The following is a 17,666-nucleotide window of genomic DNA, read 5'->3' as shown; positions in this document are numbered from 1 at the left end:
CCGGTGTCTGTTATTTCCGATAGAGGTGCCCAGTTTACAGCTAGGTTCTGGAGATCGTTTCAGGAAGGATTGGGAACCCAGGTGAGCCTGAGTACAGCCTTCCATCCCCAGTCTGACGGACAGGCCGAGCGCACTATTCAGACATTGGAAGATATGTTGCGTGCCTGCGTTATTGATTTCAGGGGTAGCTGGGACGACCATTTACCGCTTGTTGAGTTTGCATATAACAACAGCTACCACTCCAGTATTCAGATGGCACCCTATGAGGCTTTGTATGGCAGGAAATGCAGATCTCCGATTGGTTGGTTTGACGTGGGTGAGACTCAGTTCATCGGTCCAGATGTGGTCCAGCAGGCCGTGGATAAGGTGAGACTTATTCGAGAGAGATTGCTAGCGGCCCAGAGTCGACAGAAATCTTATGCTGATAAACGACGTCGACCGTTAGAGTTTCAGATTGGCGATTGGGTGTTCCTGAAAGTGTCGCCTATGAAAGGTGTTATGAGATTCGGCAAGAAAGGGAAGCTCAGTCCGAGATATATTGGACCGTATCAAATTATTCGTACAATAGGCAAGGTGGCCTATGAATTAGATCTGCCAGCTGATTTGGGAGCGGTACACCCGGTATTTCATGTTTCTATGCTTCGTAAGTGTATTGGTGACCCTTCCAGAGTTTTTCCTGTAGATGATATTCAAGTCACAGAGGAGCTATCTTATGAGGAGCAGCCTATAGCCATATTGGATCGTCAGGTAAAAAGGTTGCGGAACAAAGATATGGCTTCTGTTAAAGTGCTGTGGCGGAACAATAACCGAGAGGAAATGACCTGGGAAGCTGAGGAGCATATGAAGAAGAAGTATCCTCATTTATTTTCGGAACCTACAGGTAATCCAATTCTCTATTTGACTTTGTTGTTTGATCAATAAATGTATGGTTGTGATAGTTGAGAAGGAAACTCCCCCAAATTGTTTGTATGACCCGTGAGATAAATCTAACATTCGCGGACGAATGTTCTTAAGGGGGGGAGGATGTTAGAACCCGTATTTTTGTACAGTGGAATAATCTGGATTAATTACGATAAGTTAGGGACAAAATTATTTCGGGATACAAAGTCGGGATTCTTGACCTTCGATTTTATTTTGAGATATAAGTTGTGCATGAATTTATTGGTATGGATCAATTAGGAAAAATTTGGGACCAAAAGTGATAAAATTAGAAGTGGAAAGTCATCCACAAATTCCATGTGGTGCCCACACAATTTGGTGTCATCTTTTAAGTGGTCCAACTCATTTAATGTGGGCCAAGGGACAACAATGCACTTCATATTAGTTAAAAGATGACCATGTATTCATCTTTCTCACTTCCCACAAAAAAAAAAATATCTAAAAGTTGAAGGAGAAAACCCCCAACCTCACGGCCAAGTTGAAAAAAAAATCAAGATCAATTCTAGCCTTCCAAAAATTATTTCTTTGGCACAAATCAACTATATTGAGGTCCCTAAGTAGCGTGGAAGCATTGTGGGAGCGATCAATCCACTATTTCTCATCTTGTGGAAACCCTAGGCTTGTGGAAGTTGAAGATAAAAAGGTAAGATTTGATCTTGTTCTTGTGTTATGATGGTTATATTCATGTTGTAGTATCTTATTATGGTTAAAAATCATGAAATAAAGAATGGTGAAGTGGATGCCATATGTATGAGGGTTGGGCGTGTGATGGGTGTTGTTGTGTTGTGATTGAAATTATGAATTAATGTTTAGTTAGTTGATTATGATCATTGTAAGGTGAAGAACAATTGGGAATCATCCATATATGTGTATGTGTAGTGTTGATTGAAATGGTTCACATTATATGACAATGAGCGAATGAATATCGCTTAATGTTTTAATCGTCGTCGCTTTGAATTTTATGCTGGAAATGAATGTTCATTGGTTCAAATTGAGGTTGTAGATGTTGCGGACTGATTTGGGGGCTTTTGTATATTTAATGTAATTGGTATATGGGCGAGATAGTATTGTTAGAAGGTGAATTGTGAATACAAACCATAATTTGTAAATGAAGAAAAAGTTAGAGGGGCTGTTTCGGTTAGGGGGCTGTTTCGGGTAGCTGGAGAAAAATTTGGATTATTGGAAATGTTGTATGAATTGCTTAGAATGTCCTTAAATATTGTTGGTAGGGGCATGGGTTAGTATGTGAATGTATAAGCGTCGATTTTGGCTTGAAGGTAAGTTGTCGAATTGAATTTATGTAAGTTGTTGAATAGTGGAAAAAGAAAGCTATTGTTGTTGTATTGCTTTCCGAATTAGTTGTTGATGTTGTTAGGTTGGTTGTTGCTGTTGTTGTTGATTGATATGGCCGAGTTAAATTCTCGGGGTAGCCTATTTACAGGGGAAATGCCGTCCAAATTTCCGTAGAGTTAAGGGCGAAATTGGAATTTAATGCCCAAAAAGTCTTTAGCTAATGTTTGGCATTTTATGGCTTGTTTGTAGACCTTGGGCAGCCCGAATCATAGTTTGGACTTAGCTGGAGTTGGATCATATTGGAGAGCGTTTGAGGTATGTAAAGCAACCTTCCTTCTTTTGGCGTGCCTTAGTTTCACATAGGCTAGATTGGAGCTTTAAGGGAATTCCAAATTCGAGATCCGAGCATGTTATGATCCATATATATATATTCTTTGGCACTCTTATGTATGTTTTTATGAAATATGAACCATGATGTATTTGAAGTAATCGCTTTCCGAAATTCGCATGGAAAATGTTCGCTTTAAGGAATTTTGTAATCTCTGAATGCCATATTTTTCGCATAGAGGCTCGGATCGCTCCAATAATTTTTATAGGAGTTTGCTTGATGTATAATGGGTAAGTTTTTCATAGGCGGACTCAGTTCGGGTCTATACTCGTCCGTGGGTCCCGCGACGCCCTTTATGTAAATTCGACAACTTTGAATCAAAAAGTGATAATTATTACTCCGATTTCAAATATGACTATTTTACTTATCCTTCGGATTTATAATAATGATTTTATGCATATGATTCCTCACTACTCCGCTCGTGCCTACTATGATATCGTTCGCCGGTTCCCGGGCCGGTTCTGTTGTCGTGCGCTTTTCGATATATTCCGGTGTTATGCTGTGTTTATGGTTCACCGTGCTCCTTGCTCGAGGGCCGGGTTCCACTTATGTTTGGCGTTATGCTGTGTTTGGCGTTATGCTGTGTTGTGATGTGTGACGGGGATTCGGAGATTTGAAACTTTCTGGTGTTATGCTGTGTTGTGGCGCCATCGACAGGCGGGCGACCACATTTTCCAGTGCCCTATGCATAATTTATACTTTGGGAATAAACATTTTGATATGTATTATTTTCTATATATCTGATTCGATTATTATTCAGATTTATTTCTGTACCTTCTGCTTTGCATACTCAGTACATATTTCGTACTGACCCCCTTCTCCGGGGGCTGCGTTTCATGCCCGCAGGTACAGACGCACAGCCTGGTGATCCACCTGTTTAGGACACCCTTTCTGCTATTCGGAGTGCTCCTCTCTTTCCGGAGCTTATACTTTTGGTATATATATTTATTAGTGCATTTGTATATATTCGTTCATGGGTACGGCGGGGCCCTGTCCCGTCATATGATTCTGTCGGTCTGTTTAGAGGTCTGTGGACATGTTTGTGGGTTAGGGTCTTTCTGTATGGATGTATGTACATGTCGTTTGGGTGATCCCATACGCCGAGGCGGCCGGTCCGCATATGTTGTTTGGGCGATCCTATACGCCGAGGCGGCCGGTCCGCATATGTTTATATCTTGCTTGGTTAGCCCTGTGTGGCTTTTGTTGGTATTTTCTGCGTGCAGGGTATATTGGATAGTCCGTAAAACAAAGGAAACTCTGCCGAAATTTTTCTGGAAATTACTTAAATTTGAAATAAAGCCTTGTCGGCTTCCGCCATATACTAGAATGAGTTGATGGAATTTGAGATAATACTTAATAGATGGGTTCGGGTGCTCAGATCGGGCACTAGTCACGGCCTACGGGGTTGGGTCGTGACATCATCGCAGAAGCCAAAAAATGCATCGCGAGATTAAATCAAACGTAAGGTGTTATGAGCCCCTTGTGGTTGCTATCGGTCCATTTCACCATGGAAAACCAAAGCTTCAACCTATGTAGAAGTACAAGGAGCTATTGGCAATTCAGTTTGCTGATCAAGATAGTACCAAACCACAACCTGGTGGGGTCTTACCATGGCTTCCAACAAATTCGCTGTCAATTGATGAGATTTACAAAAAGGTCAAGAACATTATGCCTAGTGTAAGGGAGTGTTATGCTAATGAATTGATCAAAGATTACAGCGACGAGGAGTTTGCACAGATGATGTTCCTGGATGGATGCTTCATCCTCCAATACTTTCACTGCATTGAGACTGGCAATTATAAGGAGCTCAAAATGAAGAGCCATGATATAGCTTTCATTCGTCTTGATCTTTTCTTACTTGAAAGTCAGTTACCATTTGAAGTTTTGCAGGTGTTAATGAGCTGTAAGTTCAAGAATAATGAAGGAATGAAGATGATTAAAATGTTCAACTCGAGTGCACATACAAAGCCTCCTCAATGTCATGGATTCATTCAAAGTATCAAGGATTTCTTTGGGGGGAATTCTCTTTCCTGTACAGACAGAACTTGGGCAAGGTCCCCATCCTGAAAGCTATACATGTTCTAAGAAAGTATTAAACTGTCTTGGCAAGAAGTGTGAAGGAGAAGGCCTTTCCTTACCAAACAAGAAAGCATGAGAAATCAGCTTCCTGCTCATCTCCTCGAGATATTAAGAACACATCTCATAAACCCAAAGGCTTTCTTAATAGGTGGATGCTATCTAAGGGGTGACTGGTGCTCCTATCGTTCAGCCATGGAGCTCAAGAGAGCAGGAATCCATTTCAAGCCTGGCAAAAGTCGTCGTCTTACAGATGTTAGGTTCAATTTCTTTCATTGCTCAGCTCTTTTAACACTTCCACCTATAACCATAGATGATTCAACTAAGTCGGAGTTTTTAAACTTGGTTGCATATGAAGCATGCCCTGATACACCAGATGACTTTGGTGTCACATCTTATCTTAGCTTCATGGATTCACTCATTGATCATGCTGAAGATATGAAGGAGCTGAGATCAAAAGGTATACTTCTTAACTTTCTTGGAAGTGATCAAGAAGTAGCAGATCTCTTCAATGAGATAGCAAGAGATTTGGTGCCTAATCCACATGCCTTTGTTGATGTGAAAGACAAAATTGACAAGCATTGCAATAGCAAACGAAAAATATGGATTGCTGAGTGGTAGAACACTCATTTTAATACCCCATGGACTATTTTCGCATTTATTGCAGCACTTTTTGTTATTGGTTTGCAAGTTACTGGTACATCTCTATCAGGCATCCAAAGCTATTATGCAGTCCATCAAAAAGGGAGCTAGTAATGATAGGATTCAAAACCAAGCTGTTGTTTTTCCCCTTCTTTTCTGCAGGAAATCATGTGTGTCATATTTGTTAATTAATTCATCATTTCTTTTATCTTACTCCTATTGACGATGATCGATCTCTGTACTCCTGTTTATGTATAAGAACTAGTAATTTGTTTTGTTTTTTATGTTTTACTTGTGTAAATTACTACTTTGAGGCACATGATGGTATTGCTTTTATTATATTTTACTTAGACCTTTAAATGACTATTCAGACAACTGATATACAGGGGCGGAGCCACCTAGGGCCGAGGGGGTAACCATTTTCGGCGAAAGAAATCACTGTTTATACATGGTTAAAATTATTCTTTATGTAGATATGGTAGATGTTGAACCCTCTTTGGCTTCTTCGTATGTTTACTTTTTTATAGTTTGAACCCCCTTAGTGAAAATCTTGGCTCCGCCACTTCTGATATACTCAAGACTACATTCTCAGGAGAAGTAGTCTAACTGAACTTTAAGTGATTGATACTTCCGAATATGACACTTATCAGGTTTCTCAAGAATAAAAGGGCAGTCCGGTGCACAAAGCATCCTGCGTTCCGGGAAGGGCCGCACCCCAAGTTTCTCAAGAATAAGGAACACAAAGCAATGAGACTTCTTCATTTCTTACATTAAAGCATCATGATTCTTAAAATATTCCAAGTAAAGAACTGGAAAATAATATGCAGATAACGGATGTACAAGATTTAATACTAGAGAAAATTTTATAGAACGTAATGTGATGACCTTCCAATTCATCTTACCACATAAGCATATATTTTAGACATGCGGATACTTACATGGCAAAGATGCTACCATTTGTGGGAAGATGCTAAAGCCATGGAGAGTTTTCCCAGAAAGACTCTAGATTCTTGTAAAATATCTAGGAAGACTTTCTTGAGAAGTCTTAGAATATTCTAGGCATGTAGAGAATTCTAGAGAGGGGACCTACTTGTAAATATAGAGGGACTTGTGTAATAATTATTATTTACCTATTAGCCCCTAGGTAAGTAGTATAAATAGAGGGGCATTCATTTATAAAACCATCAAGCAAAAAACAATTCAAGTTCTCTCTAATACAAAGCTTCCTTAGCAAATTTCTCTTGTCTTGCTTATCTACCATTCTCTTAGCGGTCCTAAGTGTAGTAATCTAGGATGAAATGGTATAGAAAGATCGTGAGCAAGTTGTCAAGTTCCGCACGTGCGCTTAGTTGAAGACTAAGGACGTGACAACGTGGTATCAGAGCAAAGGTTGCGAAAAAGGGGATGGCAAACGACGGAGAAATAAACGCTGCTAAAACCCAAGCGAACGTCACCCAGGATGCCGCTGGCATGAATAGCCATAACAAAAAGAGGAATGCGCCAACAAGAGCCAATAGGTGCCACTAGAGGTTGTGCCAAACGAAGGGTTTACATCCCAAGAACCATCTACCACTGAGGCGATTGAGGATGAAGTAGATGTCCTGTCCAAGGAAGTCTCGCTGTAAAGAGTGGGTTATGAAGGTTAATGTTGGGATGGACGCTATCGACATTTTTGGCCAACGTCTGGGGAAGGTGCAGGGCACCCTTAGCGTCCTTGAGGGGCACACTCTTGAAGAGATTGAAAACATCCGAAATGACTTGGAGGGGTGTACGCAGGCTGAGATTGAGGTAAAGAAAACCATCATTGCCTTAGAGTGCAGACTCATGGAGGCGTTAAGTACTATCGATGCCATTAAGGCAAAGATAGTGGCACTCGAAGAGCAGGTGGACGCTGGCATGATCGAGACAGCCAGTAATGTTGTTGTAACAAGGGAGGCTAAGATCGAGGCTCCCAAGCCACTAGTGCTCAAAGGGGTTCGTGATGCACAAGAAGTGGAGAACTTTCTTTGGCACTTGGAGAATTATTTCAGGCATAGCAAAGTTAGGGACAATGAGGCCAAAATCAACACCGCTGTGTTGTACCTATCAGAGACTGCCTTGTTATGGTGAAGAAGAAAGGTCGTTGATGCTAAGAAAGGTTTATGCACAATCAGCACATGGGATCAGTTCAAGAACGAGTTCAAGCGACAGTTCTTCCTAAATAATGTCTTGTACGAGGCAAGGCGCAACCTAAGAGAGTTAAAGTGGATAGGGATCATACGAGGCTATGCCAAGGATTTCACCACCCTTATGCTTCAAATACCCAACCTCACCAGCGATGACTTGTTGTTTCACTTTATAAACGTGTTGCAAAATTGGGCTGAGCAGAAGTTGCAACACCGTCAAGTCGCTGATATAGAACAAGCCCTAGTGGAGGCCAAGTATTTGATGGACTTCAAGCATGATAATCATGACAAATGACAAGGCAATGAGTCAAGGGGTAGCGATGTTGTTACACTCTGGATTTTCTTACGTTAAAGTTGCATTATGAGTTAATCGATGCAAGTTCAAAAAGAAATTATCTTGAGGTTAAAAGGGATTGAGATTATTAATATAAATGGTTATAAGAGTCTATAAATAAGATTATTAAGTGGCGGAAGGTTTGGAGGGTGAATGAATAAAAGAAGGATGAGTTTCGTCAAAAGTCGGCAAGTTGGGAATACGATAACTTGTAATTTTGGGTGAGATTAGGAGTGCTTCACATGCTAAGCAAGTAATGATATGAATTATTTGAATTGTATAATGGTCTCTTGTTAAGTTTGGAAGTAAAACGAGTTGTAACACGAAAGTCGGCAAAGGGCGTCGCACGTTAAGTTTGTAAATTTCACTGAAATTTTGGTCAGATGTCGTGGAGCTTTTCTCTCAATAAACTTGGAGTTATGGGGTGATCTACCCACCGAATCGAAATTCTACGAGTCTAGTTTTCAATTCATTTAACAGTTTGTCGATAAGACGTCGGAGTAGAGAGATATTCGCATTTTTGTCCACGGACGCAAACTGCCGCGCGAACAGCAAGCAAGGTCAGTTACTGCTCACTTTAGGTCAAATAAAAGATCCCCTGCACGAATTTTACTTCATTTTCTCACTATCCATGACCTGGAAAACCTTCAAACTCTCTCCAATGAATCGTCCATCAATCTCAATCCAAACCAAGAGCAAATCTATCAACTTTAACATGAAGAACAATATGGCGATTACGGAATCGTGATTTCTTCACTATTTTGCTTCTCAGATGAAAAATTCGCCTTGAAGTAATTTATAGTTTGAAGTGTTCTACATCACTTGAGGTATGTTTTAACCTTCTTTGAATCTCCTTGAACTTTACAAACGTTTAGACCTAGAAAATTGGAGAAAATCCCATAAGAATAAGTCCTTGTTAACTATCATGAATATAGCTTAATTGTTGGGATATTTTGTATGGTTATGGTAGGTTGTTTGGAGCTGTGGTGATATGGATGGTATCGTAATGATGAGAAGGAACATAAAAGTGGGATATGGTAGCGTCTACGGGAGAATTAAGCTACAAATAAGCCTATTAACTTATGCTCGCAAGTTGCTCCATTAAATGTCTAAATGAAAAATCCTATGAGCTATGAACTTGATTTTGATCCCGAATGGTTGGTATTATATAGGCAATCATTCGTAAGGCGTTCAAGGACTCGGGAAACATACATAATTCCATCAACGAGGTATGTAGGGCTTTCTATTCTCTTTGTGGCATGACTAGATTTCATATGACCTTTCATTGAAAAGTTGTTCCGTTAACTTGATCGATCGCGTTTCATGATAATTGAGCTGACCCATACTTCATCTATGAGTTGTACCAAAGCATGTTCCACGTTCCATATCTCCTTTTAATTATCGATTAAAAGACTTTCCGTTCAACTTGTGTCGATTATGTTCCAAAATGGTTAAGCTTACCCTTTTCTCATGAATAGCTTGTATTGAAGTACCTTTTGCATTTTGTATCCCTCTTGTTTATCGAATGAATAATGACATTCATTACGGTACACTTCACGTCAAAGTTGAGTTGATTGTACTTCCTTTAATTGAGTTAATCCTTATCTTCTTGTTTATTTCTCAATGGTGACGAACCTCCCATTGGTACACTTTTTCAGATAAAAGTTGTGTCGATCATATTTCATAAGAGTTTGGCTAACTTCGGCTTTGTGTATAATTCATAACAAGGTGTTTCCCTATACTTTTATTTCTTTGGCCTATTGATTAAAGAATGATGAACGTAGTGAAAATAACAGTAGTCGGAGGATAACGATGATAGGTCACTCCGACTGTTTCTATGATGTCTCTTCTGAGGTCGGTCTTGTATTGCACTTATAAAAATATGTTTTACTTTCATTACCGCGCCACGCTATAGTCGGCCCGGCAAGCACGTAGATGTGCACCTAGATGTATTTTTTTCATTACCGTGTCGTGTTAGATACGGCCGGGTACGCACGTAGCTGTGCATACTACTAATCAGTTGGGTGGAGATGATGATATGATGATGAGCTCACCCCACAGAAGGATATATATTATTATATGATACGATATGTTATAATCCTCCACTGTGAGGAATGATTTTTACGAGCATACAGTTATATTCACGTTGTGGTTATGATTGCCCTCAACGGCTTGTTTCAGAGTTCAGGTTGACTCTATATCTCTCCTCTTGTTATTTATATTTCTTATGCTTACACTTACCGCTCTACATATTCAGTACATATTTCGTACTGACGCCTTTTTTGTGCGCTGTGATCATGTCCACATCCACAAATTGATAGGTTAGGTGTGTTGCCACGGTAGGGTACCAGATGTTCAGCGGTTGGTTGTTGAACTCCATTTCTCTGGAGTTGTTGGTCAGAGTCTTGAGTAGGAACACATACATGTATATATATATTATGAGTATGGCTATGGGTACGTCGGGGCCCTGTCCCGACCAGTTTATGCATATTAGTGCTCTTAGAGGCTTACAGACGCAAGCACAAAGTTCTGGCACTGCCCAGTTAGGGACGCTTAGACTATGTGGCGCTGTCACAAAGCAAGATAGTCAAACCAACAAGAATAACAACAGTACATGGACCTCACCATCAACAAGAAGCCCGCTCGTGCACTAGTAGACATTGGGGCTACTCATAATTTGTGATCGAGAGTCGTAAGTTGAACGATATGGAGCAGCGTTACACGGTGTAAGAGAAGGAGATGACTGCCATTGTGCATTGTCTTCATACATGGAGAGATTATTTGCTGGGGTCGAAGTTCGTGGTCAAGACTGAAAATGTGGCCACTAGCTACTTTCAGACACAGAAGAAGCTCACACCGAAGCAGGCTAGGTGGCAAGATTTCGTGGCTGAGTTCGACTATGTGCTGGAGTATAAGCCGGGCAAGGGTAACGTTGTAGTCTATGCCTTGAGTAGAAAGGCCGAGCTTGTTGTAATTACTTCAGCAAGTTGGGACATTCGAGAGGCTGTAAAGGAAAGCATGGAACATGATCCCGCAGCTAAGCAACTTATGGAGTTAGCCGCTCGGGGAAGACGAGGAATTTTTGTGTGGAAAATGGTCTATTGCTCACCACAGGTTGGAGGGTCTACGTGCGAAGTTTGGAGATATTAGGCGGCGTATTATGAAGGAGAGCCACGACACTATTGGCTGCGCATGCGAGAGGGCATAGAGTGTTATATGCAGACTTGTCTTGTGTGCCAATAAGACAAGGTTGAGCAAAGACAGCCCGGGGGACTTTTGGAGCCACTACCAGTTGCGGAGCATCCATAGGAGAGCGTGACTATGGACTTTATCACCTGTCTACCGAAGTCTGACGGTTATGGCACTATCATGGTGGTCGTGAATAGATTTTTGAAGTATGCCACTTTCATGCCTGCGTCACTAGGATGTACAACTAAGGAAGCCGCCAAGCTATTATTCAAGAACATGGTGAAATATTGGGGCTTACCAAGTCATATCATCAGTGATCGAGACCCCCGCTTCACTGGGAACTTTTGGAGGGATTTATTCGACATACTTGGCATGGAGCTGCCTTTTCCACTAGTTTCCACCCGTAGACAGATGGACAAATAGAGCGGTTCAATGCCTTATTGGAGTGCTATTTAAGGCATTATGTGAGTGCGCATCAGAAGAATAGGGCAAGGCTCTTAAACCTAGCCCTGTTCTCCTATAACCTGCAATAGAGTGAGTCCACGGGCCAAACACCATTTGAGCTAGCCACAGGCCAACAACCACAAACTCCACGTTCACTACTGGCAGCGTTTAAGGCGAAGAGTTTGGGGGCTTACTATATGGCCAAGGGGTTGGAGGAGCAGCTTGACATTGCTAAGTCCTACTTGGACAAGGCAACAAAGAAGATGAAGAAGTGGGCCGACCGCAAGCGTCGTCCCACAAATTATAAGGTTGGGGACATGGTTTTTGTGAAGTTTAATCCGAGGCAGTTTAAGACACTACGGGACGTGCACCAGAACTTGGAGTGGAAGTATGAGGGGCCGTTTAGGATCGTTGCCAAGGTGGGCAAGATATCATATAAGTTAGAGTTACCGCCTCGTCGTAAGATTCATCCCGTCTTCCATGATAGCGTGCTTATGTCATACTATGAAGACATGGATGATCCCAGTCGAGGTTAGTCGAGTCGGGCGCTGATTACCATCATCGTCTCTTATGATCGGGAGATTGAGGCTATCATTGATTACCAGGCTAGGCGAAGACAAGGGAAGAAAGCCACCGCCTTGTTCCTCGTTAACTGGAACATACAATCACCGGAGGAGGCCACATTGGGAGCGATATGAAGACTTGTGGCAATTTAAAGACAAGATTTAAGAGTTTATGCTGCAGCAATGCGCCGCGGTCGACGCAACATCAGGTGGGGGAGAATGTGATGATCTTCCAAGTCATCTTGCCACATAAGCACATATTTTAGACAGGTGGATGCTTACATGGCAAAGATGTTAGCATTTGTGGGAAGATTCTAGAGCCATGGAGAGTTTTATTGGAAAGACTCTAGATTCTTGTAATATATCTAGGAAGACTTTCTTGAGAAGCCTCAGAATATTCTAGGCATGTAGAGAATTCTAGAGAGGGGACCTACTTGTAAATATAGAGGGACTTGTGTAACAATTATTATTTACCCGTTAGCCCCTAGGTGAGTAGTATAAATAGAGGGGCATTCATTTGTAAAACCATCAAGCAAAAAACAATTCAAGTTCTCTCTAATACAAAGCTTCCTTAGAAAATTTCTCTTGTCTTCCTTATCTACCATTCTCTTAGGGATCCTAAGTGTTATAATCTAGGCTAACTTGGCATAGCAAGATCGTGAGTAAGTTGTCAAGTGTCGCACATGCGCTTGGTTGAAGACTAAGGACGTGACAAAGTAATATACAAAAGATCTAGGATACCTACCATTATTTACACTCTAAGTATCAGAAAAGCCAGCTAGAAAATTAGAACTGTACATTAAAGCATATATATAGTCCCAACTTCCTTGGAGATCACAAATATCTTTGTGCCTAATCCTAAACGTTTGCGTCAACGGACATCAATCTTAGTACCTTTAGTCCATATCGTCAAGTCATAATCCGTATTCCTAGACATTTGGAAAAAAGGAAAATCTTTTTAAACTTGTGGTTTTAAACATGCCATAATATTTAGATGACTATAAGACAATTGAAACTTGTGGTATTGAACATGTCATAACATTTGTCTGCCTATGATATGTTCTCATTAAGGGTAAAACGAAAAGTCGAGTTAAATTGTTTTTAAATATAGAATATTGTAATTCTTTCTGAAATGTACTAATAAGAAAATAGTGTCATACAAATTAGAACAGATGGAGTATATATTCTGCTTAATATTCATTTTAAGGTACGAGTAATGATCGTGTGCTTGAAAGTAGTATTTACACAAATAAAACATGAACAAAAATACATATCTTGCATTAATATCGCATATATAAACAACATGAACAAAAATACATATCTTGTATTAATATCGCATATATAAACAACAATACAAAGACCAATCACAATCATAGCAGTAAGGTAAAAGAAATAATGAATTCAACAAAAAGAAGAAGAAGATGCTGGCTGGTTCCGAATCATTACTAGCTGTATTTTTTCGATATTGCATAATAGGTTTGGATACCTGATAGAACTGCATCAATCAATTGCAGTGTTCATCCACTCAGCAACGCATACTTTTACTTTGTTATTGTAATGATTCTCAATTTTGCTTTTGACATCAACAAACGCATGTGGATTAGGCACCAAATGTCTTGCTATCTCATTGAATAGACTTGCTACTTCGTGATCACTTCCAAGAAAGTTAAGGAGTATACATTGGGATCTCAGCCTCCTTCACATCTTCAGTATTATCAATACGTTAATCCATGAAGCAAATATAAGATGTAACACCAAAGTCATCTGGTCCGTCGGGGCATGCTTCATATGCAACCAAGTTTAAAAACTTTGACTTGGTCACGTCATCTATGGTTATTGGAGGAAGTGTTGAAGGAGATGAGCAATGAAATGAATTGAACTTAACGTCTGTAAAAGGGCGACTCTTTCCACGCCCAAAAATGGATTCCTGCTCTCTTGAGCTCCATTGCTGATCAACGATAAGAGCTCCACTCACCCCTCAGATAGGGTCGACCTTCTTGAGAAAGTATTCAGGTTTATGAGTTGTGTTCTTAGTAGCTCGAGGAGATGAGCAGGAAGCTGGTTTATTGAGCTCTCTTGTTTGGTATAGCTTTGAGGAACCTCTAGATGGGGACCTTGTTCATGTTTTGTCTCTGGAGAAAAGAGATTTCCCCAAAGAAATGCTTGATACTTCCTTCTTTCTTTTTTTTTTTTTTTTTTTTTTTTTCAAGTTCAATACCGCTAAGAAAGCTTAGTGGGTACTTTATTAATCAACTAAATAAAAGAAGCCCAACATGTCGGAAACCCGACAAAACAAACTAAAGCAACAAATTAAACAAAAAGGAAAAGGGCATCAGGTCATATGACCAAACCCTAAGTTCTAGCTCAATCATGACTTAAGGAGGATTTTCATGTGATATGAACTATTTAATCATCTTCATTCCTCCATTTTTCTTGAACTTATATCTCATTAACACCTGCAGGACATCAAATGGTAACTGCTTTTCAAGTTAGAAAAGATCACAGCGAACGAAAGCTGTGTCATGGCTCAGCATCGTACTAGCCATCTCGTCCTAGAAGATAAACCATACAAGCACATTGGTCAAGTCAATGCATTATCAATTACTCGTTTGTCATGTTTTCAAAGTGTTTTCTTCTTTCCTCTCTAAGACCTGACTGCCGTCGATCAGTCAAGCCACCAGTGAATGCGAAGCTAATTTGTTTGAGTTGCGTCTTTTTCATCATTGCAAAGAAATCAAGAACATCCACCCATGCCCCATGAGAGGCTCAAGTCCCAGTAGTCGATGTCTGAAGTACTTGCAATTTGTTATATTCAATAATTTAGTAGAATGAACAATAATCTGTCAAAAACTGTTACATGCGATGATAACTCTTCTAAACAATGAAAAATAATCTGGTTGTACTTCCAGTGAAGTCTAAGATACTGGAAAATTCACCATTGACGACTGTCTCCATGGCTGTAGAGCTCAAACTGCAAAGAGACTTTTCTGGGAAACTCATATCATGGTTACAACGTGCAATCCATAAAAGGCAACAAATGAATACTTTATTCTTCCAACATTTAATACTTCCTCCGTTCACCTTAACTAGTCGCGTTCCGCTTCTCGAGAGTCGAACTGCATGTATTTTGACCAACATTTTCAGATGTATTTTTTCATGATAATAATCTGAGAAGAATTGCAACTTTTAATATTTTTCGTATAGTTTCCGAACATCTAAATTTTAGTTTTAAAATATTTATTTAATCTAATTTAATTTAGCTCCTAAAATTAGTCAAATTAACTCTCGAGAATCTAAACATGATGAGTAAAAGTTAATGGATGGAGTATCAACTAACAATACACTTTTGAAATGTTGACTAATTTTGAACACGAATGGAGGTAAAAACTACAGAAAGTGTTACAACTTAATGTCTGAAATTTTAACATGCATAAAAAGCTAGCAACATATCTCCATCTAATCTTCCAACTTCAAGAGAGCACATTGTTCTCTCAGGCATTTTATCAAACTGCTGGGGTGCAATTCAGACAACCCATCTAATACCAGCTTTCCTCCCTTTTCCATCACTGAGCATATCTCAAATCATCCAATCTTCAACAATTCATAAAATGAGTTTCTACATAAGTTTGCGCGATAAGGCATAGTTTTTATGTAACTTTACCCGAAAAGGCATAGTTTTTATGAAATTTTGTCTTACGAAATTATTTTAGTTTTCGACTCTGCTGGGGATCGAACTCAAGATCTCTGGTTTCATAGACCAGCGAATAAGAGTACTTTGGCCCATAAATTTTCACTAAATGATAAGCAGGGAAAAAAAATTAAAGACCAGCAATTTGAGGGACAAAAATTAAAGACCAGTCCGTATGAAGGACAATCCGTGCAAAATAAGAGAAACTGTCTAAATTATTTTTAAAAATATTTTTTATTTGATTTGTTATCTATAGTCATAATATAAGGAAAAAAGTTTTATTAGATACTCAACAAACTATAAGAAAACAAGCAAAAAAAACTTAGTAAGAATTGGGCGGGTCGGCGATTTTTAGCCCATTCATCCCAACCCATTTAAGCTAAAGTAACCGAGTCAATGACCGCTCATTTATCTTTTTTTTTTTTTTTGCGCGGATTGCCCTTCTTTTGGGGTTGTCTTCAATTTTTGCCCTCAAATTGGTGGTCTTTAATATTTGCCCTTCGCTTAACACCCAGAGGTCCTGAGTTCGAACCCAGACTCCAAAAAAAAAAAAAAAAAAAATCGCAAGGCATAAGTACTTTCACTCAAAATTAGGCCATAAGTGTATATATATATATATATATATTTGTGCCTTAAGGCAGAGTTTGAAACCAACTTATGCCCTGCGAATCCCAACTTATGCCTTGCGAAATGTTTTTAAATTTTTGACTGAGCAGGGGTTCGAACCAGGAACCAAGGGGCTTTTAGCGAATGGCAAAAATTAAAGACCACTTATTTGAGGGACAAAAATTAAAGACCAACTGTTGTATCCCGTATTTTTGAACGTCAGATTATTTGCTGAGATGGGACCCACACATCGAGATTTTTTTGGGACATCTGAAAATTTATATGAATCACAAATGAGAAGTTAAACACAACTCAAGAAGGACCCTTGGGCCAAATCAAAGTGGAAGTCCTCCAAACGAATATTTTAAGAAAACGTTTTCGGGTGATCTGACTTCAAGGGGCAAAACGGTATTATAAGTTTGGAATTTGGAAAAGTACCAAGAACTAGAAGTTGTAGATAATTGAATTAGCTTTCCAACCATAGGTCGTGGGTCCCCAGGTGACATCGGTACAAGGAGATATGAACGTTTTAAGGTCAAAGGTTCAGTGGGCTAGGCCCAACTCGGGACCAAACCGAGTTGGCCCAAAAAAATCAAAAACATAATAAGGCCCAAATTTGTGAGGCCCAACCGGCCATGGTTATGGCCCAAGCCCATATTACATAAAATTTGGTCAATAAATAAGATGACTAAGTCATCTTTATCACACAACCTCTAGAATATTCAAGAAGTTGAAGAACAAGAAAGAGAAGGAGAAAAGTTGAAGGCCATTTCGGCCAAGATCAAATTTCCAAGGAAGAATTGATAAAAATTCTTCAAAAATCATTTTCTACCAAGTAAAGGGTGATTAACAAGGTGGAGTTATTGTTGGAGCAAGCAAAATTCAAAATCATACAAATTGTCAAGTTGTAGTCAAGTGAGAAGTTGAAGAAGAAAGGTGAGTTTTGATCTTGTTTAATGTGTTATCTATGGTTTATATGTGTTGTAGTATGCTAAAATGGATGAAATTCATGAAGGAGAGAAATATAGTACATGGCCATGTGTATGTATATATGTGTAGGAGTCATGCTTCAATTATTTTAATTAGTGTTTGGTTGTTATTATTGTGAATGATATGTGGAAAATGGAAGTTGAATGAATTTTGAGAAGTTGTAGTGTGTATGTTGGTGTTGGCCGTGTGGTTATGGTGAAAAAAATGGAAGATAATGAGTTAATTTTATTTAGTATGATGTTGTTGGAATATAGATTATGAGGTTGTTATTGTTTTCATTAAAGTTAGAAAGTTTTTGGAAGAAGTAGTAAGTTGATTGAATATGGAAGTTGTTAGTATTGTTGTTGTT

The 17,666-nt window shown here is 39.4% G+C and overlaps 1 protein-coding gene and 1 long non-coding RNA gene across 2 annotated transcripts; both read left to right on the top strand.

Annotated features, from left to right (window-relative positions):
- Positions 1-552: 552 nt before the first annotated feature.
- Positions 553-4,030, top strand: LOC132640914 (uncharacterized). Its single transcript, XR_009582484.1, has 3 exons — positions 553-880; positions 2,482-2,547; positions 3,467-4,030. It is a non-coding gene; the product is annotated as an uncharacterized LOC132640914 (long non-coding RNA).
- Positions 4,031-4,141: 111 nt separating this feature from the next.
- Positions 4,142-5,503, top strand: LOC132640912 (uncharacterized). The gene has a single exon (XM_060357722.1). The coding sequence runs from the start codon at positions 4,772-4,774 to the stop codon at positions 5,315-5,317; it is 546 nt and encodes a 181-aa protein (XP_060213705.1). The 5' UTR covers positions 4,142-4,771; the 3' UTR covers positions 5,318-5,503.
- The last annotated feature ends 12,163 nt before the right edge of the window (positions 5,504-17,666 follow it).

Source organism: Lycium barbarum, chromosome 5, assembly GCF_019175385.1.
Source record: "Lycium barbarum isolate Lr01 chromosome 5, ASM1917538v2, whole genome shotgun sequence".
Classification (NCBI taxonomy): domain Eukaryota; kingdom Viridiplantae; phylum Streptophyta; class Magnoliopsida; order Solanales; family Solanaceae; genus Lycium; species Lycium barbarum.
The sequence above is the reverse complement of the archived record's forward strand: the minus strand, read 5'-3'. Positions and strand labels throughout refer to the sequence as shown.